General features: G+C 41.6%; 1 protein-coding gene across 1 annotated transcript; it reads left to right on the forward strand.

Moving 5' to 3' along the window:
- The first annotated feature begins 136 nt into the window (after window positions 1–136).
- LOC139718048 (leucine-rich repeat protein 1-like) lies at window positions 137–8,579 on the forward strand. Its single transcript, XM_071629537.1, has 6 exons — window positions 137–252; window positions 2,850–3,065; window positions 3,776–3,874; window positions 4,412–4,619; window positions 6,807–7,338; window positions 8,315–8,579. Exons 2-6 carry the CDS (start codon window positions 2,883–2,885, stop codon window positions 8,577–8,579), a joined length of 1,287 nt encoding a protein of 428 aa, XP_071485638.1. The 5' UTR covers window positions 137–252; window positions 2,850–2,882.
- The last annotated feature ends 896 nt before the right edge of the window (window positions 8,580–9,475 follow it).

A 9,475-nucleotide genomic window follows, 5' to 3' on the forward strand; every position in this document is an offset into this window, starting at 1 on the left:
TATGCCCTCTGCGGCGATATTGCATGCAGCCGGCTGAGAGCTCTCGCTGGATCGCTAGTCCAGCCGTTGCAAGCCGCCGTAGCCGTGGGTGCTTCATGCGACTCGTGAGTGACGAGTGCTTATTCGGGTGGGTGTACGCGTCTACGTACCCGTAGGTCACGTCGATCCAGTCCGTAAACCGTTCCGTGCGTGGAAATCGAAATCCCGCGGGAGAGATTTGAATGGCTGAAAACTTCCCGAACACCTATCGTGGTGAGTTTGATTTGAAACTTATCTTAACCCTACTCATACCTCTCTTACAAATCCTTGAAGCCAGGGTAGAATCTAACACCTTATAACTTCTTCGTCGTGTTTCATCCAGACCATCTAGAGTCTAGATAAGGTAGACCACATCTATCTAGAATAGGATCTTTGCTGGTAGGATCTTTGCAACTGCTTTGTGGTTGGGGGTGGGTGCCGGGTGTAACATGTTAGGAGTTTACTTGCGTGACTTGTGACGTGTTGTTGATGGTTTAGATCTATATTGTGGCATTGTATGTAGGTCACACTGGTGGAGTCTTGACCGAAAGATCAGTCTGTATCTGGTCATCGGGGAAATGTTCCGCGGAGACTGCGTCTGGCTTCACGGATCCCCTCCTGAGGAGAGCGATAACGTCAAAAAAATAGGAGACTCCTCCGGACAGACGGATCTTTCTGTCTAGACAGGTGGAGTCGTGCTATTCATCATTGCACTTGAAAAATTATCATATACCGTAGTTATGGGTAAACTCGGCCTAGCAGGTAAAGTCGGCCCCCAGCGCGCGCAGTACAACTACTTGTACTGCGCGCGCTGGGGGCCGACTTTACCCGCTAGGCCGAGTTTACCCATAACTACGGTATATATCATGTATATATATATATATATTATAAGAACATGTTTTTGTCACTTGCCGTAGATCTTCTTCTTCAGTGGTATTGTCCAACGTCAATCAATTTAAGATCATAAATGTTAAAAATACCACTAACGTTAGCTGCCTACACTGCACTAGTACTAGTACCACAGTAGTAATTAACATTAGTAATTTATATACAAGCATGGTAAACCGGACACCATGGTTTTAGCTACCGGACATGCACATTTTTGCGTACTAATGACATTCTGTACGAGACTTCGTAGATTAGCCTCACAGAACTTTGTCTTGTGTGGACCGAAATCGCAAAAAACGCGACATAAAAATGTAAAAACACGAAGAAATTCACATTTTACCTCAAATTTTATATACCGGTAGTTGAGTGACCCGCACCTCGTCATAGCTAATATTTATGCATGTTTGAATCACATTTCGTGACTGAAATTCTATGAAATCCCACTCACATTTATACAGGAAAAATGCTGAAGATTCCAAGGTGCAGAACCATGGCACAAGTTCACTGATCAATATCGGAAATTTGTAGCTATCGTCCTCAAACGCGAACGATGCGGAATAGTTGTGCGCTAAAAGGGGCCCGTAACTCGTCACCCGCGCATGCAGCTCCCATAGACAAAGCGCATATTGACGTAAGATAGAAGTTGTTGATGTCTCACAAGGTTTTATTGCGTGAACTGTTCGAAATGTTCAAGACAGACATTTTACCGTAAAATACGAAATTTGAGCTTCATTTGCCAATTTTTTTCTTTGTCATCTGCCCGGTGAGAATGTGTTCGGTGATTTGTGGCATGAATTGTGATTCTGGTGCAAGGACTAGGTGCAAAAGACCTCGATTATTCCATTACGAAAATCGTGTCCGGTTATACAATGCGATTTTTGCACCGCACAAAAAGACAACTTTTTAAAGAGGGTATGTTTGAAGCAAATTTTCTAAAAACTGGAGCGAACAATTGACATAAGTTGGCTGAATTTCCACGAGTCTGAATAATATAAGTGGTGTTATTTTTAGCCGAAATTTCATCCTCTGAGTACAGAATTCAAAGCCACGAAAAAAAAAGCGTCCGGTGATTGGATCTACTATCCTACTAGTACAGTAGTAGGGGCCCGTGGGTGGTTGCCTGAAAGGCAGTGTAAATATAAACTTAGATCTTCAACCACACATGTGTGTCTTTATCATCCAGCCACACGAGTGTGGTTGTGACTTTTAGCCATGGCCCGAGACGCTGGATACAGCCACACACAAGCCTGTACTGTACATAGAACTCTATCCACACACAATGAGAAGCTGGATATCGCCATGCGTTTGGGGCCGCCGCACCGTTACCAAGCCCCATGAACACCACACAACCAGCTTCCTCACAAAAGTGATTAAAGTAGGATAGGGACCTAACCTTTTTTTTTTTTTTGCTCCATTCTCATCGTATTTTTATGATACGATGGGTTTAAAATCAATAGCAAGTTACAACTGTCTCTAAATTGGGAGACTTTGGAATTGACATCGCTTGTAGTGCTTGTGGTAAAAAATAGTCATTGTGACTTGTAAAAATCTGTCTTTTGTTCTCATTATTATAATGAAAGAGCACTTGTAGAACCTACATGGATTACAAATTTTTCATTATGGGAATTTTTATGCCTCTCACATGAAGTGTCCCCAGGGGCATGATTTCGGGCTCTCCTCCTTCCAACCGTCCTTCCGTCTTTCCGTCTGTCTGTAATGAATTTTGTAGACGGCATAGCTTCAAAACCATTCGAGGTATCCTGAAGAAATTTGGTATATCATGTATGTATGGGTGGACAAAGTTTTGCCTAGATCAACTTTTTTGAGCCAGATATTAAACTGGTTCAGAATAAAGAAAAATAGTTTGAACTGCAAGGCAGTGTGCTCATATTACATTTTTTTGTGGTAATAAACGTTGATACTGGTATCTTTTTTTCCCCCAGGAATTTGACTGGTTACGCAAAGCATCTGGCATCATGAGGCTTCCATGTGACGTGGAAATCCAAAATAGAATGCTGCCCTCTCATGGCGTGGCCAAGAGAGGCAGGACAACGAGAGCTTCCTTGGTGATAGGACGAAGGCCAATGACGAGCAACAAAGAGGGCAGCATATTTCTCGCTGTATGTACAGCAAAGGATAGAGATGGTGCTAAATACTCTGTAAGTTGAATCATGAAATCCTCTGCTTCGCTTAACCTGTTGAGGATGGGCTGATTTTGCTGCAACACGCATTTCCCATAGACACCTGCCCGAGTATACTCAGGACTCGTCCTCAACGGGTTAAGATTGTGCGTACTATGTAAGTCAGAAGAAAAGTGCTGTTCATAACAATGTTTCTTGCCATAAGCTCCACTGTACACAACCTTTTCCTCATTACTACTGAAATCCTTGAAATGTTTCTAGAATGCATTGATAAACAAAGGGTAATGTTTTCATGTTAACCTCACATGTTTTTAGTCATGATTATGAACGTTGGACTCCTTGTGATCATTGTCATTGGGCGTAAATGTCATTGAAAAACTACACATAGTTTATTTACTTGGGTCGAAGTCACAATATTTATGATAAAATAAAAAACATAATACATCAATTTAGTCACAGAAACAGCAGAAAAGGGGGGGCATATTATCCTGGGGAATTTAACAGATTTCAACATCTCCAGGAATGTTATCAAAGTATTCATAAAGTAGTTACTCATTTATAATGTATTGTCATTCAATGTATATATGTTTCTTTGTACAGTGCATGTACATGGTGCCCAGGTTTCATGTTTGGATGTAGTTGTTAAGTATTGCTCACTTTGAATATATATATAGCAGTCATACTGTTTTTTGTGATATATTGATTGTCTTTCCACCGTTTACTTTCAGTTGAAAGGAAATGTGGAGAAGATCTTTGCTCGATTTGCTCAGGAGGGGAAAGCAACTCTTCGCTTGCAAGAGCCAGCACAAGACGTGTGCATCAGCAAGGTATACGTCAAGAGCCAAGAACAGTGGACAGATTTGTTTGTGATTATTATATGAGAGCTTACAGTGGCATACTGAAGACAACCAGCTGGTTCTGAATGGGTCACATGCATGTGCTGAGTGGAATTCGTGCAAAACAAATTTAAAGCTTGTTAAGTGATGTGTATGAATGAAGATTCAGAAAGCAACATTATTGTTGTGATGGAAGGTCAGTGTAAAAGTGGTAACCTTGCCTACACTGGTAATCTTTTTAAGAAAAAAAGAAAATGAACAACATTTAGTCAAACATTATTCTTTGCTATAGATTCTTTTGATAAGAGGAAAAATGGGATGTCTTGGCCATTTTGTCAATGTAAAAATGACATTGTGCTTGCTTTGCTTTTTCTTCTATCTCGCTGATGCTAAAAAGCATTTAGTCTCTGAAGTATAAGTGGTATTCAACAACAATGAGTTCTCAAGATAACTTGTTGGATTGTACCACTGAAAGAGAGACACATTGCCTGGCATTGCCCTATTGATTCTTTCAAACCCATGCTATAGGCTGACCCCCTGCAGTTGAAAGCATTCCTCACAGCAGTGAACATGGCTCACAGAGACAAGTCCATCCCCAACGTCCAGCTGTCCAGTCTAGTTCCAGCCAAGCAGTCCCAGGTTGAGCGTCCTAAGACCAGTGTGGTGGTTCGATGCCCCAGGGACTACCCAATCACAACTAGCTTTCCAAAGACTATGGAGAACCTACAAGTCAATGGTGAATTATATCTTTCCTTGAGTTCCAGATTGAGACTAATGGCAATATTAGCCTCATCAATTTTAAATTTCACTCAAGTGTTCTTCCTACATAATGACATATTGACTCTACCTCAAGTTCATTTCCCACAACAGTCTCATCTGACACTGAAATTTGTTTCGTAGACTACTGTCACATGGGCGGACTTAAATGATAACTCGATCACACTCGTGCCATTCACTTTAAAGTACACTTTATTAAAACAATTTGTGAAGTATTTACAAAACCGAAATCAAGGGGTTGTGACTAACACAAAATACAAAGCCAAATTTCTGTATGAGATTGATTAAATTGTAACACCACCTATGTTTCACAACTGTGTGAACAGGACCCTGACTTGGTCCGGTTTCACCTGTGATTTCGACTTATCACTGTATTCCGAATAACTATAACGACTTCACTATCAAATCACCATTGCTATCAATATCACTATCAAACGCAGCACTATTATATTCACATCACCGTAGTGCTGATCCTGAGGTGACCAGCCTGCACGCACAACGGTTTACTGAGTTATAGCATTCGTCTTCAACTACACCACTTCCGTTAACATCAGGGTTCTGTACTAACCCACAATTATCATTGATTATGGAAGTACCAATATTCGAACTGTGTTCACATTACATTCACCTTGGAATCTCAAACCACATCTTCACATCATTCTAAATCATGTCTATGGAGTGTCATACACTCGCGCTGTTCATCTCTCACCTGCGTCGTCCAAAAAGTCACAAATTAATTGTTACCAATTTCTAGCTTCCAGCACATAACCTCGTGGGTAGGCTATCCGTGGATTTTGAAGTTGAGGTGGAACGCACTCTCTCTGTTCCAACTCCAAAATGTCGCGAGGGACCCGCGTTCTGTAGTTACTGGCGTCAAAGGGCTCTCCCTAGCTAGGGGCGGACACAGTCGCTCTGCTTGGAATGCGTCTGCCTAGGAGTAGACTCGACCTCGGTGCCATATACAAAATTATCTAAATGCGTCATATACCAATGGGGTGTGTTCTAATCATACACACACAAAAGGTTGTCAGCGTAGAATCCTGACATCACAGTGAAAATTGAGAACTGCGCTATTATCCATTTGACATACAAAATTCACATAATGAAATGTTGCAGGAATTATAAATATAACAGTGCATACCTTGTTAAACATCACCGCTTCATTGTCGAAAGCTATGCACCATTATGATATACTTTATCACTTATTTACAGGGTTCTCCGGGGCTACATGTGGTGCCCTGAAGTACATTCACACCTTTATACACGACAAAAATTTCAAACCACAATTAGCTTACCGAGGACCGGTGTAAATATGAACAAAATGCCTCTTCACCTTGTCTGCTGTAAAGCTGCAAAGGCTGTTGGAGTATGGCTTCTGGCCGTGAACGAAATTGAGCTCCGGTTAAACTGTATAAAGGCTGAAGGTAAGGTGGACGGCTCCTGGCCGCAAACGAAATTGAGCTCCGGTTGAAATATCGTGCCAACTGGCGCCTGAGTGTGGCAGGTGGATTTTCTGCCACAAAGCTAAATGAGTGTGCTCCCGACAAAACCTAAATGATATCTGCCACAAAAGGATCATACTCCACAGTAAAATTGCCTACTCAGCCACGGCACTCCTTTTAAAGGCATTTTAAGTATTTGATACAAATAAAAAGACATCTATACAGCACACTCTCGGCACTGGAGCTATTTTCTGTCTTTTCTTTATACACCTAGCTATTAATTCACATGCAAAAAAGTAAACTGATCCCGGTCGTTGATGGCACGGCTTGCATAACATTGACACCTGTCTTAGCACTGTCTCTCTCTCTCGCTTTCTCTCTCGCTCACTCACTCTCTCTGTCTCATTGTCCCTGCACATAAACATGCTTGCCTAGTTGAATGACCGATATGGATAAAATACATGAAACAGCGTGGAAATGCATTTTCAATGTGACAACTACAAGATACAACAACCCGACATGTCACATGCTGCTGTTTGTTTGAAACTGTGATGATTTGATGTCCATTTTTCCTCCTCAGAAGAAAGTGCTTTGTATACCCTGTACCTGTGACATCTACATTTCTGATTTGTCTATGACCAGTGCTAATTGCCTGTGTATAAAGAGTTAATTGTAACTTAGGTTGCTTGGATTTGTCTTCACAGATTGCAGACTGAAGAAAGTGGATAGTAGAATACTGCTGGCAAAGCACCTAAGATCGCTGGACCTGAGTTCTAACATCATCCACACCCTCCCTGACACACTGAACCAGCTGCCACACCTCTCTGAGATCAACTTCTCCCACAACCAGCTACAGCACTTCCCTGTGAGTCTGTGCCAGGGCCACTTGATGAGAACTCTGCAGTATGTCAACGTCTCACACAATTACCTCAAAAGACTGCCCCACCAAATCACCAACCTGGCTAGTCTCGTACGACTAGATGTCTCACACAATGGCATGGGGTCCCTGCCTGAGAACTTTGGTCGTCTACGTCAACTCAGATTCCTGAATGCCAGCCACAACAGACTGAGCTTTGTTCCCTTCTCGTTTATGGAGCTACGAATGGATGAGATTGACTTGTCCCGGAATGAATTTGATGCCAATGCCACACAGATGTGCATATTCAGGACTACAGAGCATTGTGGACCTGTGCCTAGCTTGCTTGAGTTGGTTGGAAGGACCATTGTCACCAAAAAGTGAGTAGTTCTCCATCCATTGGTGTATCTTGTTGATGAATTGTTGGGGTACCTCAGTGGCAATCTTGTTTACTGTGAGTTTATCTCATTTCATTATTTCACAGGCTAAAATTTGTGCTTTGATAACAGAATGCAGATGACATGGCTTTGAAGATGACATCATTGCTTTTTATCAAGAATGTTAAATTCTCACTTTGTAAATCATGGTGCTGCCATGGCTATAGGCAAGGGACGTATCACCTTCCCCAGAATAGCATTTCAAACCCTACGGTTAGGCCAGTCTGTATATTCCTCACTGCAAAATTAGCATGTTGTATCATGTGGGTTACTCAGAGAAAGCATACCTTAAATGTGAATCTTCCATGGTAACCTTTTTTGCAGCAGCATCAACAAGCCCAATGCGTACATAGCACAGTTTTTGTACTTCATGGTCACAGTGTCTAACCAGTTTATCTGGCACAGCTTCACAAAATCACATTTCTCCATGCATTATAATCATCTGTTCAGTGTTCAGTTTTGCATAAATACAGCAAATTTATTCTATCAATCATGCTCAAAATGTTTTGTCATATGGTATTTATTCATCCTTTATTTTCACACACACACACAAAAATAAATGAATAGATAAATATATATATACATTGTATATATAATCATGTGTTATCATCATAACACATTCCTTGTGTTAGAAACATTACAACTGGTCCACTATCACACTATTAGGACTATCAAGTCACTATCTGGTATTTTACCAACCCATGAAATATTGAGGAATTGTTATTCTGGTTGAAAGAATATGTTAGTGCCCTTGTTGAAGTTTGGTATGCTTGCAGTCCTTCGCACATGTCATCTAGGAATCTTTTACTGCCCATGTTGAAATTCTGCTTGCATTCCTTTGTACGTGTCATCTAAGCGGTTAACCACATGAGTTTTGGAAGGGACCATGATTCTAGCTGTCTCTCTCTCTTTCTTTCAGGCTACCCTTCCAGGAAGGTGAGATTCCTGTCACTTTGTGCTTCTACCTCTCCCCATCCCAATGGCACTGGTGCTATCATGGGTCACCAATAAGCATTGAGCGGGAACCTCACGGCACATTCTCCAAACCCCTGGACCTATCCCGGGTGGCGCACTCCGTGACCTCGTCGGACTTTGGGCGTCGTTCCTCGCTGGTGCCTATGAGAGGTTACCTGTGTTCTCGTGACTGTCAGCTGGACTTCATGAAGAATAGTAGATACATTTGATTTGCATCTCAGACGATACAAGAAGGTCAATAAGGAAGATTGTATTATTTTTGTACTGTCGATCTGTGGGACTATTGGGACCGGTGCAGTTGAGAAAAGCCCCTCTCCCTTCAAAATCTTGCCAGGAAAGATGTCTTGGAACCACACCAATCACGTTGCACAGTTGTTTGCTAAGAGTGAGCTATTACGGATGAATGTAACAAGAGCTAAGCAATGTATTAGTAACAGTTTGAGTAACATTCAGTGTGAGTGCAATCAGGCATAGAGCCATGACGTGGTGGATGTTTTGTATGGAAGGTACTGTATACGCTATATATTTCGTGGGGGTTTTATTTTCGCGAATTTCGCGAGTCGGGAGCTATTCGCGAAATTAATAACACGCGAAAATATTACCTTCCAAAATGAATCCCTTGCCTTGATTATACAAACATTTCAGTACTGGTATACCATGTCATGGCTTACCGAACAGACCATACAGTGTACTGGCTATGCTTGTTTACGTACATATAGCACGCACACGTCCACGTCTACTTACGAACACTGTACTAGAGAGCCAATCCATTATCGCAAGGGGACCACTCGTCAGAAGTCTAACGCAATGGACTTAACCGCTTCAAAAATGTTGAATTCTAACTTACTAGTTTGCAGAGTTTGGTAAGTTTTTTTCATGCAGTGTATAACTACACTGTAGTATCATTCTTATTTGCTAGTAAGTTGAAAATTCACACTTTCTTTGCCACTTCATATTTTCTCTGGTCCCCCAATCACGAATTTAACCACTCGCGAAAATGTGTGACAGCGGCAATTCGCGAAAATTTATGTACACGAAAATTATAGCGTATACAGTATTGGTTTTGGTTTGCTGTGGGAACATCTTAGCTATGTTGTGTCAAATT

The sequence above is a fragment of the Diadema antillarum genome, unplaced genomic scaffold, assembly GCF_040938485.1.
Source record: "Diadema antillarum isolate AM-2024a unplaced genomic scaffold, OU_Dant_1.0 scf00000087, whole genome shotgun sequence".
NCBI lineage: Eukaryota > Metazoa > Echinodermata > Echinoidea > Diadematoida > Diadematidae > Diadema > Diadema antillarum.